The following is a 20,412-nucleotide window of genomic DNA, read 5'->3' as shown; positions in this document are numbered from 1 at the left end:
AAGAGAATCCTCTTGAGACCATTAGCAGATATTCCAGCAGAAATTTTTCAGGCCAGAAGGGAGTGGCATGATGTATTCAAAGTGCTGAAAGAAAAAAATTCCCAACCAAAGTGAATAAAAACCATATAATCATCTCAATAGAGAAAAAACATTTGGCAAAATTCAACATCCACTCACGATAAAAAGTCTCAACGTGACTTCCCTGGTGGTCCAGTGGTTAAGACTCCGGGCTCCTACTGCATGGGGCATGGGTTCGATCCCTGGTCGGGGAATTAAGATCCCACATGCTGCCCAGCGAATTAAAAAAAAAGTCTCAACAAACTGGATACAGAGGCAGTGTATCTCAACATAACATAGGCCATATATGACAGACCCACAGCTGCCATCATGCTCAATGGTGAAAAACCCAAAACATTTCCTTTAAGATCAGGAACAAGACAAGTATACCTACTCTCACCACTTTTATTCAACATAGTACTGGAAGTCCTAGCCACAGCAATTAGGACAAGTCAATCAAAGACAACCAAACCAGGAAGAAGTAAAACTGTCACTATTGCAGATGACATGGTACTATATGTAGAAAATCCTAATGATTCCACAAAAAAACCATTAGACTAAATGAATTCAGTAAAGCTGTAGGACACATAATCAATATACAGGAACCCATGGCATTTCTACACACTAATGATCAGAAAGAAATTAGGAAAACACCCCATTTACAATTTCATCAGGTTTACTTGATTGCTGTATCAATAACATTGTACTATACTCTCCCTTCACAATTCTCCAGAAGACGGCATGTATAATAAGGAATACCTGTGATCTGTATCTCTAATCTCAGCTTATATAGGTCAGAATATTAATGTTTATAAACAGTTTAGCACATATACTTGCTTTAATAAGAAAGGTCCATTTGAGGCCATACTAAAATTTAAAAGCCAAGAGCAATAAATCCTGATGTACTCTGGGAAATCTAAATGATTACATTATAAATCTCTCTTTGACCATTAATATAGTGACTTTACATAGAGTTCCATATTGTGTCCTACAGTAGATTTACAGCTTGAAGCAGCTCTAGGATTTGACTGTTGGGCCTAATTCCTGATAAGAGTGTTTAATAAAATATGTACGTTTGTGGAAGGCAGAATTCCACACACTGGGGAGAGAAGTAACTTGATCTCTTGAGCTACTTATGAGGTGAAGTAAGAAATCAACTGCAAACCTTCCTTCTATATCAAAAAAGTGTGTCTTTGTGGGCAACCCATATATAGCCATTTTACCTTTGTGGAATGGGCTTTATTATTACCACTTGTGATATTTTTGTAATACAAGCTTCTTTAATTATTGCTTTTTAATGTCTGAAGAGTACTGGGAACAACTGTCATTCTTGTTGAATCTCTAAAAAAGGCAATACAGAGGTAATTATTTTTTTAATCTCTTATTAAACATATCCATAAATTATCCATGCTTCACGGATGTCAGTTTGTGGATGTCTAGGCAGTTAGACAACTAATGCCCATCACTTACAGGAAAGAATCTACTTACTTCCAACTGCATGGGTTGGCAACATATGATTCACGAGATGCGTCTTATCAACTCCTTTCTTTGCTTAAAAATATACCATTAACTAAGTATCTCAAACCAATTATATATGTTTTTGTTTTGGAGTAACTAAAGTAAATGCCAGGAGGAGACACAGAATACTTAGTAAGATACGGTCTAACACAGCAGAATGAATAAAGAAAAAGCATATAAAATGTAATACATGTATACGCTTCTGTTCAACCTGTCCTGTTTTTTTCTACTAGGCACATCATCTTTGCTCCAAGCAGCCACAACAAATATGCTGGCCAATCATTTCCTGGCATCTTTGATGCTCTATTTGATATTGAAAATAAAGCAGATCCTCGTTCAGCCTGGAAAGAAGTAAAGAAACACATTTCAATTGCAGCCTTTACAATTCAAGCAGCAGCAGGGACTCTGAAAGAGGTGTTAGAGTAAGGTCTCAGCCAACTGGCTGCCATTAAAAGTCTGAGGATAAAATCCGTCTTTCTTTCTGATAACACATGAAGCCAGAGCATGCTAAAATCTTGCTTTTCATGTCATGTTTTGACTTTAGACTTCCACCTTGTTCATCTGCAAAGAGATTTTTGGCTCTTTGAAAATTCATAACTTCATCATCAAAGTGCTAATCCAATAAAAGAAACCAAAAAACCTCTAGTCATATGGAGAAAGAGATAAAGTAAGTGAAAATTCCCTAAAATAAAATATGGCAAGGAACTTGAACTCTTCAGACACTGGCAGCCGGAAAGTAAAACAGTACAACCACTTCGGAAAACGGTCTGGCCCTTTCTTATAAAGTTAAATATATAGTTATATTATAGCTCTAAAATTCTACTTCTAGGTATTTACTAAGGAAAAGCAAAAAACATGATCACCAAAAGACTGTTGCATGTTCATCGCAGCTTAATGTGCAAATAATGCAAATGCCCATCAATAAATGAATGGATAAATTGTGGTATTTTCACAATGGAATACTACTCAGCAATAAAAACGAAATAACTGCCAATACATGTAATATTATTGGCAGACATTGTTGAGGGAAAGAAGCCAGACACAAAAGAATGTCTAATATGAGATTCAATTTATATGAAGAAGCAAAACTAATCTATGGTATTAGGAATTAGATCAGTGATTGCTCGGGTCAAGTAAGGGGCAGGCAGGGAGGAAATCTGCTACAAAGAGGAAAGTTTCTGGGATGATGGGAGTTTTCTGTATCATGATCTGGATGATAGTTACACAGGAATATACAGTTGTCAAACTTCATCAAACAGTAAACTTAAAATGTGTAACAATGATACCTTATAAATAAATTTGATTACCAAGAAAAAAATGTCTGGCAAGGAGACTGGAATAGCACACCTTCTCTTGTGAAACCATCATGGAGTATAAATGGTAAGGAAAAGTGAGTAATAGCTATACTTTTGATAACTTCAACTCTACTGAATAATATATATCTGATAGGTGAAAATAGTTGACCCTTGAACAACATGGGGGTTAGGGGTGCTGACCCTCTGTGCAGCTGAAAATCCACGTGTAACTTGACAGTTGGCCTCTCCATATCCTTGCTTCTGCATGCATGGATTCAGCCAACCATGGATCATGTAGTGCTGTAGTACGTATTTAGTGGAAAAAAATCTGCAGATAAATGGACCTATGCAGTTGAAACCTGTGTTGTTCACAGGTCTACTGCAGTTGCCACAAATCTTCATACCCTGACTCCTACTGAACAGAAGTATATCAGCATGTGCAAACTTTCATGCAGAGCCTAATGATTCAGAATTGTGGGTCATCTGAGATGAAAGCTTCAAAAAGCTTGGTCGTTCAATTACTTTGCCAAAAAGAGTTGAGAATCAAAATTAAATGAGCCCTCACAGGCAGGCACACTAACTACAATAAGAAGCTTTAAAGGGCAATAAAAGATATTACTCATGAAGTATAAATAAATTTATAAAGCAGATTAAATTAGACTTCTGTGAAAACAGTTTTAGCAAATCTATGAATTTAATTTTCTACCATACTATATTACCTTAACATAAGACTTTATTTTAGGATAGAGGAGTAACTGTATTTTAACTTTTGACTTAAAGCATTGTCTTGTAGAGACAATATTGGGTTTTCTACTGTCCCAACTGAGTAAATCACTACATAATTTTGGGCATCAGTTTCTTCAAGAGTAAGGATTGTTAAGGTTCCATCTAACTCTATTATATCATTTCTAAAGGGGACAAAATACAAAAATTTATAAATCTCTTTTATGTTTTTTCTACCAGCAGCTTTCCAGAAGAAAGATATTTATTGCTAAAACAGCATGTATGGTTAGAAATATGGGTTTAGAGAAAAACAGTAACCTTTTCAACTTATTGTTTACTTTATATTGGTAAGTTATTTTGTTTTTATCATCTTTAATCAACAATTGATCATTTGAACAGAACAATGATTGTGTGGTATGCACTGTAATAAACTCAGGATATTAGATAGAGAATATGTACTACCACATGTTCAACACAGAGAACGTGTGTTTGAACTATTTTTTTAGTCTTTTTCCTGTAGGATTATTTTATCTCTAAAATGTTTACGCTTGGTAACCACAAAGCAAAAATCTAGAGTAGTCATGAAACATGAAAAAAAGGGAGACTGAGCAAATCACCGTGGAAAATCACCACTTTACAAAGGTAGACAGAAACAGAGGGAAAAGCAAAGAAAGGAGATACAAAACAACCAGAAGACAAATGATAAGATGGCAGTAGTAAGTCCTTACATATCAGTAATCACTCTAAATACAAATGAATTCAATTCACTAATCAAAGGCACAGAGTAGCTGGATGGATTAAAAAGACCTAACTATATAATTTCAGCTCTAAAGATACACATAAGCTCAGGGTGAAGATGTGAGTGGATGAGGATATTCCGTGCAACTGGAAACCAAAAGAAAGCAGGTATAGCCAGACAAAACAGACTTAATGCCAAAAATGATGAGACAAAAGGTCATTATATAATAATAAAAAGGTCAGTATATCCAGAAGATACAACAATCATAAATATATATACACCCAACATTGGCACACTGAAATATATTAAGCAAATTCTAATAGATCAAAAGGGAGAGATAGACAATAATGCAATAATAGTAGAGGATTTCAATATCCCACTGCCAGCAATGACCACTGATCATCCAGACATAAAATCAATAAGAAATGTTGGAATTTAACCATACTGTATAACAAATGACCTTAACAGACATATCCAAAAGCAGCAGAATATACATACTTCTCAAGTGCACACAGAACATTATCTAGTATAAATCATGATATGAGAAGAAATGAAAACAACACATCTCAACAAATAAGAATACTGAAATCACACCAACTATCTTTTCAGATAACAATCTATGAAACTAGAAATCAACAATAAGAGGAAAGCTGGAAAATCTACAAATATGTGGAAAGTAAACAAGACACTCCTAAACAATGAGTCAGAGGGAAAAAAAAGGAAATTAAAAAATTAAAACAAATGAAAATGGAAATATAACCTATCAAATCTTATGGGATGAAGGAAAAGCAGTTTTGAGAGGAAAGTTTATAGCAATAAATTCATATATTAAGAAATTTAGAAACATCTCAAAAAAACCTCCCCCTGACTTTTACACCTCAAGGAACTAGAAAAAGAAAGCAGGAGGATCAAAGTGGAAATACATGAATAGAGACCAGGGAGGAAAAAAACAGATTAACAAAATTAAAGCTGGCTCTTCAAAAGATAAACAAAATTGACAAACCTCTTTAACCAGACTAAGAAAAAAAGAGAGAAGACTCAAAATTAGAAATGAAAGACACTACAGAGATACAAATACTACAGAAATACAGAAGACCATATGAGACTATTATGAACAATTATATGCCAATGAGATAACCTAGAAGAAATGCATAAACTTCTATAAACACAAACTACCAAGACTGAATCAGGACAAACAGAAATTCTGAACAGACCATTAATGAGCAAAGAGATTGAATCAGTAATCAAAAACAGCCCAACACAGAAAACCTCAGGACCAGATGGCTTCATTGGCAAATTCTACCAAACATTCAAAAGAGAATTAACAATAGTCCTTCTCAAACTCTTGCAAAAAACTGAGGAGGAAATACTTCCAAGGTCATTTTACGAGGGCAGCATTACCCTGATTCTGAAGCCAGATAAGGACACTTTAAGAAAACAATAGACTAATATCCCTGATGAATGTAGCTGCAAATTTTTCAACAAAATCTTAGCAAACTGAATTTAAGAACACACAAAAAGGGTTATACATCATGACCAAATGGGATTTATCCCTTTGATGCAAAGATGGTTAAACATGTAAATCAATAAATGTAATATATCACATTAATGAAAGATAAAAATTACATGATCATCTCAGTTGATGCAGAAAAGCATTTGATAAAATACAACATCCCTTCATGATTAAAAAACCCTAGGCAGACTGGGTATAGAGGAACATACCACAACATAATAAAGGCCATATGTAACAAACCCACAGTTAACATGATACTCAATGGATAAAAATTGAAAGCTATTCCTCTAAGATCAGGAACAAGACAAGGATGCCCACTTTCACCATTCTTATTCAATAAAGTACTGAAGTACTAAATTGCTCAATATAGAGCAATTGGGCAAGACGAACAAAAGGCATCCAAATAGAGAATGAAGAACTAAGTGTGGATATTTGCAGATGATATGATTTCATATATAGAAGATCCCAAAGACTCAACCAAAAAAAAAAAAAAAAAACTGTTGGAACTAATTAATGATTTCAGTAAAATTGCAGGATATAAAAATCAATATACAGAAATCAATTACATTTCTATACGCTAAGAATGAAACATCTGAAAAGGAAATAAAGAAAACTATCCCAATCACAATAGCATCAAAAACAATAAAATACTTAGGAATAAGTTTAACCAAGGAAGTGAAAGATTATTGCTGAAATAAACTGAAAACGAAAGTAATAAATGGAAAGACAGCCTGTGTTTACGGATCGGAATAAGTAACATTGTCAAAATGTCCATACTACCCAAAGCCATCTATAGATTCAACACAATTCCCATCAAAACACCAATGGCATTCTTCACAGTAGAAAACGATCCTCAAATCTGTATGGACCCACAAAAGACCCCAAATAGCAAAAGCAATTCTGAGGAAAAAGAACCAAGCTGGTGGTATCATACTTCCTGATTTCAAACTATATTACAAAGCTGTAGTACTAAAAATGTATTATAATAAACAATATAACCATACGCCTAAAGAAGGTAGAAAAAGAAGAACAAAAACCCCAAAGTTAGTAGAAGGAAATAAATCATAAATATCAGAACAGAAATAAGTAAAATAGAAACTAAAAATAGAAAAGATCAATGAAGCTAAGAGCTGGTTTTTAGAAAAGATAAGCAAAACTGATAAACCTTTAGCCAGACTCATCAAGAAAGAAAAGAGAGGGCCAAATCAATAAAATCAGACATGAAAGTTATAAGAGACACCAAGGAAATACAAAGGATCATAAGAGACTACAATGAACAGCTATATGCCCATAAAATGGACAATCTAGAAGAAAATGGAAGATTCCTAGAAATGTATGATCTCCCATGATTGAACCAGGAAGAAACAGAAAATATGAACAGACCAATTACCAGCAATGAAAGTGGAACAGTAATAAAAACTATCAGAAAACAAAAGTCGAAACCAGAAAGCTTCACAGGTGAATGCTACCAAACATTTAGAGAAGAGTTGACATCTATTCTTCTCAAACTGTACTAAAAACTGCAGAGGAACATTTGTGAACTCATTCTACAAGACCAGCATCATCCTGATAACAAAAACAGACACCACAATAAAAGAAAATTACAGGCCAATATCACTGATAAACATAGATGCAAAAATCCTCAACAAAAAATAATCAAACCAAATCCAACAATACATTAAAAGGATCATGCACCACGATCAAGTGGGATTTATCCCAGGGATGCAGGGATTTTTCAATATCTGCAAATCAATGTAATATGCCACATTAACAAACTGAAGGGCAAAAACCATATCAACAGATGCAGAAAAAGCTTTACAAAATTAAGCATCCATTTAAGATAAAAACTCTCCAGAAATGGACATAAAGGGAACAAACCTCAACATAATAAAGGCCATATATGACAAGCCCACAGGTAACATCATACTTAATGATGAAAATCTGAAAGCATTTCCTCTAAGATCATAAATAAGACAAGGATGCCCACTCTCACCACGTTTATTCAACAGAGTTTTGGAAGTCCTCCCCACAGCAGCCAGAGAAGGAAAAGAAATAAAAGGAATCCAAATTGGAAAAGTAGTAGTAAAACTGTCACTGTTTGCAGATGACATGATACTCTACGTAGAAAATCCTAAAGACGCTACCAGAAAACTACTAGAGCTCATCAATGAATTCAGTAAAATTGAAGGATATAAAATTAACATACAGAAATCGGTTGCATTTCTATACACTAACAACAAAAGATCAGAAAAAGAATTTAAGGAAACAATCCCATTTACTATCACATCAAAAAGAAAATACCTAGAGATCTACTTAAGGAGGCAAAAAACCTATACTTTGAAAACTGTAAGACACTGATGAAAAAAATTGAAGATGACACAAACAGATGGAAAGATATACTGTGTTCATGGATTGGAAGAATCCATATTGTTAAAATGACCATAATACTGAAGTCAATTGACAGATTCAATGTAATTCCTGTCAAAATACCATGGGCATTTTTCACAGAACTAGAAAAGAAAATTTTAAAGTTTCTATGGACACACAAAAGATCTTGAATAGCCAAAATAATCTGGAGAAAGAACAGGGCTGGAGGAATCACACTCCCTGGCTTCAGACTATACTACAAAGCTACAGTAATCAAAATAATATGGTACTGGCATAAAAACAGATACATAGATCAGTGGAACAGGATGGAAAGCCTAGAAATAAACCCATGTACTTATGGTCAATTAATCTATGACAAAGGAGGCAAAAATATACAATGGAGAAAAGACAGTCTCTTCAATAAGTGGTGCTGGGAAAACTGGACGGCTACATGTAAAAGAATAAAATTAGAACATTAACATCACATACAAAGATAAACTCAAAATGGATTAAAGGCCTACATATAAGACAGGAAATCATAAAACTCCTAGAGGAAAACATAGGCAGAACCCTCTCTGACATAAATCATAGCAGTATTATTTTGGATCTGTCTCCTAAAGCAAAGGAAATAAAAGCAAAAGTAAACAGATCGGACCTAATTAAACTTAAAAGCTTTTGCACAGTAAAGGAAGCCATCAAGAAAACGAAAAGCAACCTAGTGAATGAGAGAAAATATTTGCAAATGATATGATCCAAAACATATAAACAACTCATACAACTCAACATCAAAAAAACAAACAACCTGATTAAAAACTGGGCAGAAGACCTGAATAGACATTTTTCCAAAGAAGATATACAGATGGTCAACAGGCACATGAAAAGATGCTCAACATCATTAATCATCAGAGAAATGCAAATTAAAAGGACAGTAAGATATCACCTCAGACCTATCAGAATCGCTATCATCAAAAAGAACACAACAAATGTTCATGAAGATGTGGAGAAAAGGGAACCCTGTACACTGTTGAGGGAATGTAAATTCATACAACCATTTTGGAGAAAGTATGGGGGAGTTCCTTAAAAAGTAAAAACAACCATCATATGATCCAGCAATCCCACTCTTGGGCATATATCCAGAGAAAACCATAATTTGAAAAGATACACGCACCTCAATATTCATAGCATTATTTACCATTGCCAAGATATGGAAGCAACCTAAGTGTCCACCAACAGATGAATGGGTGAAGATGATGTGATACACACACACACACACACACACACACACACATATACACAATGGAATACAACTCAGCCATAAAAAAGAAAATTTTGCCATCTGCAATAACATGGATGGTCTTGGAGGGTATTATGCTAAGTGAAATAAGTCAGAGAAAGACAAATACTGTATAATATCACTTATATGTGGAAACTAAAAAATACAACAAATTAATGAATAAAACAAAAAAAGAAACAGACTCACAGATACAGAAAATAAACTAGTGTTTACCAGTGCAGAGAGGGAAGGGGGGGCAATACAGGGGTAGGTGATTTAAAAAAAAAGGGTTATTATGGGATTATATGAAATGTGTGAAACTTTTGAAAATTGTAAAGTTCTATAGAATTTAAAGAATGTTCCTTTCAATTAAAGAAACAAACAAATAAATAAAAATAAAATGAACTAGTGAACATAACTAAAAAGAAACAATCACACAGGTATACAGAACAAACTAGTAGTTACCAGTGAGGAGGGGAAGGGGCAGAATAGGGGTAGGAGATTAACTACTAAAAACTACTCTGTATAAAATATATAACCTACAGTGATATATTGAACAACACAGGGAATATAGCCAATATTTTATAACTATAAATGGAATATAACCTTTAAAAATTGTGAATCAATATGTCATACTCCTGAAACATATAATATTGTACATGCTATACTTCAATTTTTTTAAAAAGTATTATACTGGCACAAAAATAGACACATAGACCAGTGGAGCACATTAGAGGGCCTAGAATTAAACCTCTGCTTATATGGTCAAGTAATATTGGATAAGGGAGTCAAGGGCACCCAATGGGGAAAGGAATAGTCTCTTCAACAAATTGTGTTGGGAAAACTGGATAAACACATGCAGAGCAATGAGAATGGACCGTTATCTTACACCACTCACAAAAATTAACTTGAAATATATTAAAGATTTAAACATAAGACCTGATACTTTAAAATTCTTAGAGGAAAACATAGGAAAGAAACTCCTCAACACTGGTGTTAGCAATCATTTCTTTGGATATAACAACAAAAGCAAAAATCAACAAATGGGACTACATCAAATTTAAAAGCTTTTGCACAGCAAAAGTAACAACAAAATGAAAAGGCAACCTACAGAATGGGAGAAACTTTTTGCAAATCACATATATGATAAGGGGTTAATATCCAAAATATACAGAGAAGTCAGAAACAAAAACGCAAATAATTTGATTAAAAAATGGACAGAAGACCTAATAGACATTTTTCCAAAGACATACAGATGGCCAACAGGTATATGAAAAGATGCTCAATATCGCTAATCATCAGGGAAATGCAAGTTAAAACCACAGTGAGTTATCGTCTCATACCTGTTAAAATGGTTATCATCAGAAAGAAAAGAGATAAGAAGTACCGGTGAGAATGTGGAGAAAAGGGAACCCTTTGTACACTACCAGTAGGAACATAAACTGGCGCAGCCACTATGGAAAATGGTGTGGAGGTTCCTCAAAAAATTAAAGATAGAACTACCACATGATCCAGCAATTCCACTTCTGGGTTATTTATCAGAAGAAAATGAAACCACTAACTCAAAAAAATATGTGTACCACAATATTCATGGCCGCATTATTTATAATAGCCAAGATGTGGAAAAAAACTTAGTGTCTGTCAATGGTTGAATAAAGAGAATATGGTACATATATAATGGAATATTGTTCAGCCACGAAGAAAGGAGGGTAGCCTGCCATTTGTGAAAACATAGATGGCCTCAGCACATTTTGCTAAGTGAGATTAAGTCAGACAGAAAACAAGTATTGTATGATATTGCTTATATTTGGAATTTTAAAAAGTCAAACTTGCAGGAACAGAATAAGATGGTGGTTAGCAGGGGCTAAGGGGTGGGGGACAAGACTAATGTTGTTTAGGGTACAAATTTACAATAAGTAGTAAAAAAAGCTCTAGAGATATAATGCACAGTACAGGGAGTACAGACAATAGTATCGTGTTACAATCATCAGGCTTGTTAAGAGAACTTATTCCAACTACCAAAAAAAGGATAACTATGTAAGGTGATAGAGGTGCTAATTATCACCACAATGGCAATCATATTACAGTATATAAATGTATCCAGTTAACGTTTTACACTTTAAATTTACACATTACATATCAGATATATTAAAACAAAAACAAAAAAAAAACACTCTAGAAGAGATTGAGTCCTGTACACCCAGAACAGCACCTCAAGTCTCATTAAGCATCAAACTTACACATAGAGAACATACAATAAACTCCCATTTATCCATCTCCCAGCTCAAAGAATCATAACCCCAAAAAGAAAAAAAAATAAAACTTTTTTCCCCTAAGCATATCCTATTCCTGTTCAGTCCACATCCTGAGTAAGAGATTATTTCTCATAAGGATACTTGTGAAATAGCAAAGAAATATTTTGCTAGTGACAAATGTTTTGCCTGCTTTATTACTGACAGTTTTATTTGGCTGTGCAGCGCAGCTTGGTGGATCTTAGTTCCCCCGACTAGGACCAGAGGTTGAACCCAGGCCATGGCAGTGAAACCACTGAGTCCTAACCACTAGACCGTAAGAGAATTCCCTGTTGCTGACTTTTAAAATCAAATTTAAATAAGCAATAAATTTCTATTATAATGCAATAATTTCATCATTTAAAAAATCTAGACATGTTGCTTATACTGAGTAATATAAAAGTAAACTAATAAAAAGCATGTGAAATGTAATATAGGCATATACATTAAGAAATTCTAAAAATTTATTCCAGAGAAAATTGGAAAGAATGCCAATATTTGTGACAAAGATACTTACTGCAACACTTTGTCATAGTAAAAAAGTAAATATTCATCAATGGGAAACTGCTTAACTTATAGCATAATAGTCATAAAGCTGATAAACTGATAAACATTTTTCATTTTTTGGTAAGTTGTCCGTGAGTTATTGTTGAGCTGGAAAAAAAATATGTTGATAAAACTGAATGTACAGATATCACACAAGTATCAGCAGTACTTATTACACTGGGGTGGTGGACTTTTAATCTTTGTACTTTTCTGTATTGCTTTAATTTCTTACATTGGAATATATTCCTCTCATAATAAAAACTACAGTAAGGCTGTTTTAACTTTGAAGAGAAAAAAGTACACAAAGTTCTGGGATGCAATAAAGTTCAAAAATAGAAACCTTTTTGTATCTTTGTAATTTACTAGTTTTTCTGTTCTGAGGATACAAACAACACTCATTTACAGATGCATACATGGGCTATTTTAGTATTTTTCATATTAGCTCAGAATTTCAAAACTATCAATTGACCTTCCAACTTTCAAGTTTATATATGGAGATGAGATACAAGAAAATAATTCTCCTCCAATCCTGACTTTTGAAGTACAGAAATGAGTTTGGTAAAACAGTAACGTGAGAAATAATTACCACACTGTAATGGATTTTAGTTTTTGTATTGTCATTGCTTTTTAACTTTAGTGAGTCATTTGCTCTGTTTCCTCTCTTTTTAGTAAGTCTGTATTCATCCACTTCTTTCAATCCCAAGTGTGAGTATTCTAAATTCACGCCAACAATATCTTTCACTTAAATGATGTAAAAACTTCCTTTCAAATCACCCAACTTCCTTTCTCCTGTTGTATCACAATTATCGTAACTTCAGCCAGAATGATCTTCCTAAATGTGATCATGCTACACTCTGTTTACAGATTTTCAGTAGGGACTTCCACACTCCCAGGAATGATATAGTAGGTGCTGGCAGGCAATCACTCCAGTTCCAGCTACTAAAAAAAAAAATGTATTAAATGCACAATATTTTTAGAGATATCAAAAAGCTGTGGAAGCAATGAGGACTAAATGTACTAAAAGTCTCCAAATACTGCTGAGAGCAACAACTGTTTACTTCCTTGGGGACATCTGCCGATTCTAGGCATGGGCTAAAGGTCAGATTCGTCCTAGACTAAGGCACTTTAAGGGGAATATCAGCAGAGTTTCTGATGGCTGTATGAACTACCACGATGTACTGGAATCTAGAGGAACCTAAAACCGAGGCTGAGATGTTTGCTTAGGGGCGAAGGCAAGATAGAAAGCTTTGGGGCTAAGCAGACTAACAAGAGTTTTCTTAAGAGGCCGTTGTCATCTCTCAACTCCAGGTCTTTTCACATCCTTGTCTTTCTCCATCCCCCCTCTCCTATTTGGTTAACTCCTACCCATTTTTTTTCAGCACTCTGGTGTCTACCCCTCCAAAAATCCATGTATAAAATCTACCAAACATGCTCTCACAGCAACTCTTTACAGGTGGATCTTTAGCATAGTTTTTGATGACCTTTTGCTTTCCTTGCTGGAATCTTCTTTGGAAGCAGAGGCCAGTGTGTTTGGTAATTATCCCCACACATACGAAGTAGCTAAAAATGTTTTCTTGAATGAAATGAAATAATTAAGCAAAGGGATGGATATAATAATTGAAGATGCTCACAAACTTTTATATCTTACCAAAAACATTAATAAAATCTGTAAATTTCATACCTACCAACTCAGAACAATTCCTTTGGGAGAAAAAAATATTAAGAAACCTAACCTCAACTAGCCTCAAGATTATCTGGCAAAGCATAATAATATATAAAAAGATGACCCATGTAGGCTACAGATCTCTCTTTGGAAGAAGTGTCCTATAATTTATAACATGATAATTTTACATGTGGTTCTTGATTCATTAAAACACTCTAGAGCTCAGGTTTAAGTGTCTTTCCCTGTACTTTGATGGAGACATCTTCCCTAACTTTTCACAAATGAAAACCTAGTTTTACATGATTGAAGAGTGAATTTGTTTGCCTAACGCACTAATACTTAATTTTAATGCATTGCTTCTTTCACCCCATTACAGTGACATGTTATTTGCCTATTTACATTGTCTTCCAATCATCAACATCTAAGAATACAGATGTAGAAAACTGTTCCAGATTCCAAATGATAATAAGTCCAAGGTTATTTATATGCACAAGCCTTTAGAACAAACAGCCTGCAAAGGACAAATTCATTGCCAAGGGCCTTTTACAATCCTGCAGAAGCCATCCCTAATTCTTGTCAATAGCCCATCAGCCCTATAGAGGTCCTTATCAAGAAAGTCAATGGCTCAATTAACTACTGCAAAAGTTAAAAGCACATTATCTTTTCACGACAATTCACTCACTTGATACTAAGGAAAAAAAGACTAAACATTAATAAAGAAATAGCAGTTCCAATTTTAGGTTTTGCATGGTGACTCAGATGTCTTTAGTGTCATGGTGGAGAGTTTAAACAGGACTTTGAAGTTGAAGGCCCTCGTTTTAAAATCCAGTTTTGCCATCTGCTACCTATTGTGACCTGAGGCAAGTTATGTAGCTTCCTTTGCCTCTGTTTCTCTATCCATAAAATATGGATAATAATATATAATCATGGGGGTATTCTGAAGATAAAATGAAAAGCTATCAAAAGCACTTAGCAAAGTGCTTAGCACACTTGAATTGCCAAGCTATTGAATAAAAAATTAGTTATCATTATGTCTACAGTTCTGAATTACTTGTAACTAGTACTTCCTAAATTCCTAAGCCTAAATCACAAACAGAATTTATGAAGTATTTTAATCTGATCAAGTGAATTATAAAGCCTTATTACTTATACACCTACTTAAATGGGACAGGAATTCCACCTAACTAAATATCTTTCAATTCTGATTTTCATCATCCTGACATTGGCTTTCTGCTTCCTTGAACTCATTCCCCTCCTTTGTGTCCAACTCAGCCTTTTTATGATGATAATTTAAGTAGCATTATGGGCAAGGGAGGGTGGGGCTGGAAGGAATAATTAAGGTAACAAAAACAGTCCAACCTGGTTTCAGGCCAGTCTGGGATCAGTCTGTTACTGATGAATCCAGCTTTCATAATTAGGAAGCCTTTTAAAGTTTTACAAACAATTGTAATTATAAGGAACCCATCAATTCTAATAAGCCTATTGCATCATCTAAATTTGTGGATTTTATTTCTAACAAATAATCTTTACATTTCCCTCCACCATAAGAATATATTATGCCTAACACTAAAATTGTTTAATGATCATACTGACAAAATCAAGGGTCTGTGGTGAATTTATGTTGTTTTTCATCCACCCAGCCTTCCTTCCGCATTCTTCTGGTAAAGAAATTTTCTTTCATCTAGCGGACCCATTACAGGTGGTTTAGGTGGCACACGCTGCATATTCAGGATGTAAGCCTCAACACTCCTTTTTCAGGCTTACTTATCTCAATGCCTGTGTACTCCTGCATGATACAAAGGACAGGAATTGTTACTGCTTTTGGATTAAAGCAAGATGCTCTCAAAAGTTCAGAACAGTATCAACTTTGTATTCTCAAAGTTAGCTAAATGGTATTTTTACATTACCGCCTATTTACTTATGACTTCCAAATTCTGAGAGCCAGACATGGCCTCGCTGTAAGCGTCAGAACTTACCAATAGCTTGGACTACTTTACCTGGGCATTATAGATTCCTTGGACTCAAAGAGTCCTCTGTAAAAAAATCACTTTTTCCAAAATTCCCTGTCTTGTTTAGGTGCTCCTTCTGTTTCAAAATGTAGGAGTTATCCTTGAAATTTCACCCTCTAATCCCTAATTCCTTTGAGTTCAAGATAAATCTCCTAATTTAGCCTCTTCTCTTCCTACTGCTTCTGGTGTATTTCATGCCCTCGTCCTAAAGGGTCTTTCTCTTTAAAACACTTCTAATTGCACCTTTCATTATAATGATTATTTTATTTTTATTTATTTTTGGCTGTGCCATGTGGCCTGGGGATCCTACTTCCCTGATCAGTGATCAAAATTGGGCCCTGTGCAGTGGAAGCGTGGAGTCCTAACCACTGCCAGGGAATTCCCTACAATGATCTTTCTAAAATAAAGTACAAGCCTTATTACAAATACATGAAAAAACCTCAAAGAAAGAAGTGAGGGGGAAAAGGTGCTCAGCTAACTCTGAGACTGTAGGAGTCTAGAAACGTAAGACTACAGGCAAAAAACTACCTAAGCACTACTCCAGTTGATAAATCTGTTTCCTATGGGAGATTAGGTTAAAAATTCTGATACTGCTGTACATGTATACTGAAACTGAACAAGTAAATGGATAGTGGATGACAGAAGCCAGGTGTTTACTGTAGGAGTGGGAAGTTACACATAAGCTAGGGCAGGATGCTGCAGTGATCTTTGTGGTAATGGACTAGTGTTGGAGAACTAAGTATGAACTCACGTTCACCTTACTATAGATACAAATAGTTATTTACAGAAATATTTATAGATATGTGTATAGACAGGTTAGCATACACACATATATTTCCTTGCTATCAGCTTGAGTGTACCTAGACACAAAGATAAGTCAGCAATGAGTACACCTAATATCCAGATATTGGTTTCTAATACCATTTTCCAATAAAAAGAACGTAGAATCTTTGGAGAAATGACTGACTGGAGCATGCTGAAGTGCCAGAAGGTAAGAAAGTGCTAAAGACCACCACCAAAACAAAACCAAAAGTAAACCCACAATGACAGGCCAAGGATATGACAAAGGGACACACAGCCAACTGAAAGGCTACAATAACCAAAGCTGGGACAATCTGGGAAACAAAGTAACACTGGATTATAATTCAAAGTATAAAAACGAGTCTACACTGGTATAAATACATAAATAAATCAGGAGAAGAAACAAATCTTCCACACACAAAAATTCTAAATAATTTACATAGATACTCCACCCTTCAGAGGTGGAACATAGCTCCCCAGCCCTTCTTAAGTGTGGGCTGCACACAGAAGGAACTAAATGATAGAAGACAGGACAAAGAGTAACTTTACAGTTAAAAAATTGACAAACACTACCTTAGCCAGGAGATCAAAACGGTAAGCCATGTTGACAGTACGTACCCTTGACACCACTAATGAGAATGGCACTTTACCCCTGTGGTCTTCTTTCTCAAAACACATAAATTTAATCCTAAGAAAAACACCAGACAAATCCCAGTTGGGAGACATTCTACAAAATACCTGACCAGTACTTCTCAAAATTGTTCAGGGTTTTGAAGAGAGTCTGAGAAACTGTCAAAATCAAGAAGAGACCAAGGACAGACACATGATGACTAAATGAAATGTGGTGTCCTGGATGGGATCCTGGAACAGAAAAAAGACATTAGGTAAAAAACTAAGGAAATCTGAATAAAGTATGGACTTTGTTAATAATAATGTATCAATATGAGTTCATTAGTTGTAACAAATGTACCATACTAATGCAATATATTAAAAATAGGGGAAAATGGGGGTGGAATATATGGGAACTCTGTACTATCTTCTCAACTTTTCTTTAAATCCAAAACTGTTCTGAAACAAAAAGTTAACTTAAAAGAAATTAAGTTGATAAAAAGAAAAAAAAAAAGCAAGCCTAATTAGATTTCCACGCTGCTAGTGTTTTCCAAACTTATCGTACAACAGAATAAAATGGAAATTCTTCCGCAAACTTTTGGGTATCACTCCAGAGTTTCTGATTTAGTAGGTCTGACAGGTTGGGGACCAAGAATTTGCATTTTTAACATATTTCAAGATGCTGACACCTCTGGTCTAGAAGTGGTATTCTGATAACCAATGGCCTGGTCTACAAGATGAAAGCCAACAATTCAAATGATCCTTTGCTATTTATCCCCATGTTTACAATCTTATCTGTCCTTCCTCTGCATATCTTATGCTCCAGACATAAGATTGCTTTAACCAGCTCTCATATTAATGGGGAAAACAAAGATAAGTTTGATGCTGTTTCATTACACATTTTATCCAACACACAGATACGAATTCCTATCTACAAGCTATATACAAAATACATCACTATCAAAATGGCAATGGAAACTTTTTTGAACTGAGGATTCTGAGATTTCTTTGGAAGCTGTTTAGAGAAACTAGAGACCATAAGAGTTGTCAAAACATAAATGATTAAGTTTATAATCCAGCTATTATTATAACCAAAACCGTACAGACAAAAGGACTACATACTTTATTTTATAAATTTATTTTCTAACAAAACATATGAAAGTAAAATTTGTTCCTGGTAACTAAACACAGTGTTACTAGTTTTCCATGCTATGTGCCAATGTTTTATGGAACCCACTAATTCAACTGACAGACACAAGCAGCATAAAATAATAGTTAAGAGTACAGAACAGAAAGCCAGGTGCCTGAGTTTGAAATCTCTCCTCCACAACTCACTAGTTTTGCCGCTGGGCAAGTTACTTGTGCCATAAATCAGTTTCCTTGACTGTAACAAGAGAACCTACCTCACAGGGTTGTCATGAGGATTAAGTTCATATTCATAAAACTCCTTAGAACAGTGACAGGCCCATAACAAGTGCTACGTCTTTATATTTACATGAGCCAACCAACATGCCAAGTACTGTACTAGAAAATGGGGACATAATTGTTGGCCAAAACACAGTTAAGGTTGTATGTGGTCCATAAGAGTATACGAACATTAACAAATTAATCATATAAATAATTAATAAATATGGAACTATAAACTGAAATGAGCAATATGAAGAAAAGGATCACAGTGTTTTCAAAAACATTAATATACTCAACTAGTCTCATTTTTGGAGGAGGGGAAAGTACTACAGGTTCAGGGAGACTACCCTCTCCCAGGCTTAATCAGTAATCTTCTATTAGCAGTCTTAAAAAAGATAATTTAAGGACTCAATCACTTGAACACTGTATCTGCTTAGTCAAAAAGGATTAACAAATAAAATTATTTTGACACATAATCTTTAAGCAACATAAAAATGTTTAAGGCTGGAAGTTTTATTTCACTTCAGTAGACATTAAACGTGGCCTACTAAATTGGAAAACTAAGAAAAGGCATTAATTAGCATTTAATAAAAACATGCTCTAGAAAAACTGTTTTTCAAGGAATTCTTCACAACTAAGAATTATATAAAAACTTAAAATCAAACAACTATGCAAAAAAAAAAAAAAAAAACCACAAAAAAACCTTTGCAAGTCCAGTATTTTAGAGATAATGCCAAATGTTTAAAGCAGCAGGTATCTACCTACACTTAAATAAAATAAGCAAGTCATGCAACAACTCCAGATGAGTTTAAGTTGTACTCGGGAAGTAAGGAAGCAATCAGGTAAAAAACCAACTTCCCATCTACCCAGCAAACAAAAGAAATGAAAGGAAACACCTATTAACAAAACTTAAAAACAAGCTGGACTTAGCTTGCATTCCAGAATTGAGGCTATGGAATTATAACATAGGCAAAAATAAATATCAAATATGAATGCCAGGTCAAAATAATTTGCAATGAAACAAACCAAAAACCCATTAATGTTCTAATAGATAACTTAAAAGTACCTGGGCATTAAAAAAAAAATAAAAGGTTACAGACCTCATAAGTGAGCTTCTAAGCTTCCCTCCCCCTCCCCCCGAACCCTTGCAGTGGAAGCACGGAGCCCTAACCATTGGACCACCAGGCAATTCCCACTTTTAAGCTTTTAAGTGAATTTACTTAATATGGGTAGATGTATGACATGCATTTTTGGGCTGGGCAATGACCGATTTGTGTTTTTTTAAAGCAAGGGGTGGTAAAGCAATAACCAAAAGTCACCTTAAAATATTTCCAAGAACTCTTTAAGGTTCTCTTCACCCTTAGATGGTTGAACTGTCTAAAGAAAACCAAACACAACAAGTTTTACTTAGTAAGGATTAAAATCTCTGGCATAAAATATAAATTTTAATAAAATAGATCATTGCAGTACTTTGCCAGTATATGGTTACAGCAAGAAGTTACAACATTGACCTATAGATGTCTATGATAGGTTGATTTCAATTTATATTTTTAATGGCTCATAATTACTGGCTTTAATTACTACCAAAATATTAGGATAGG

General features: G+C 34.5%; 1 protein-coding gene across 6 annotated transcripts in view; it reads left to right on the top strand.

Annotated features, from left to right (window-relative positions):
- The window catches only part of LOC118900210 (N-acetylated-alpha-linked acidic dipeptidase 2), a 140,504-nt gene that overhangs the window by 106,282 nt on the left and 13,810 nt on the right, over nucleotides 1-20,412 (top strand). For 5 of the 6 annotated variants that reach the window (XM_036862569.1, XM_036862566.1, XM_036862567.1 and 2 more), the window contains one exon: nucleotides 1,809-4,025. The exons of the other annotated variant lie outside the window; for it this stretch is intronic. In XM_036862569.1, the coding sequence (XP_036718464.1) occupies nucleotides 1,809-2,001 (193 nt within the window). In that variant the 3' untranslated portion in view covers nucleotides 2,002-4,025. Of the gene's footprint in view, nucleotides 1-1,808; nucleotides 4,026-20,412 lie in introns of those variants that run through there. 6 annotated transcript variants of the gene reach the window in all.

This window comes from Balaenoptera musculus, chromosome 8 (genome assembly GCF_009873245.2).
Source record: "Balaenoptera musculus isolate JJ_BM4_2016_0621 chromosome 8, mBalMus1.pri.v3, whole genome shotgun sequence".
NCBI lineage: Eukaryota > Metazoa > Chordata > Mammalia > Artiodactyla > Balaenopteridae > Balaenoptera > Balaenoptera musculus.
The sequence above is the reverse complement of the archived record's forward strand: the minus strand, read 5'-3'. Positions and strand labels throughout refer to the sequence as shown.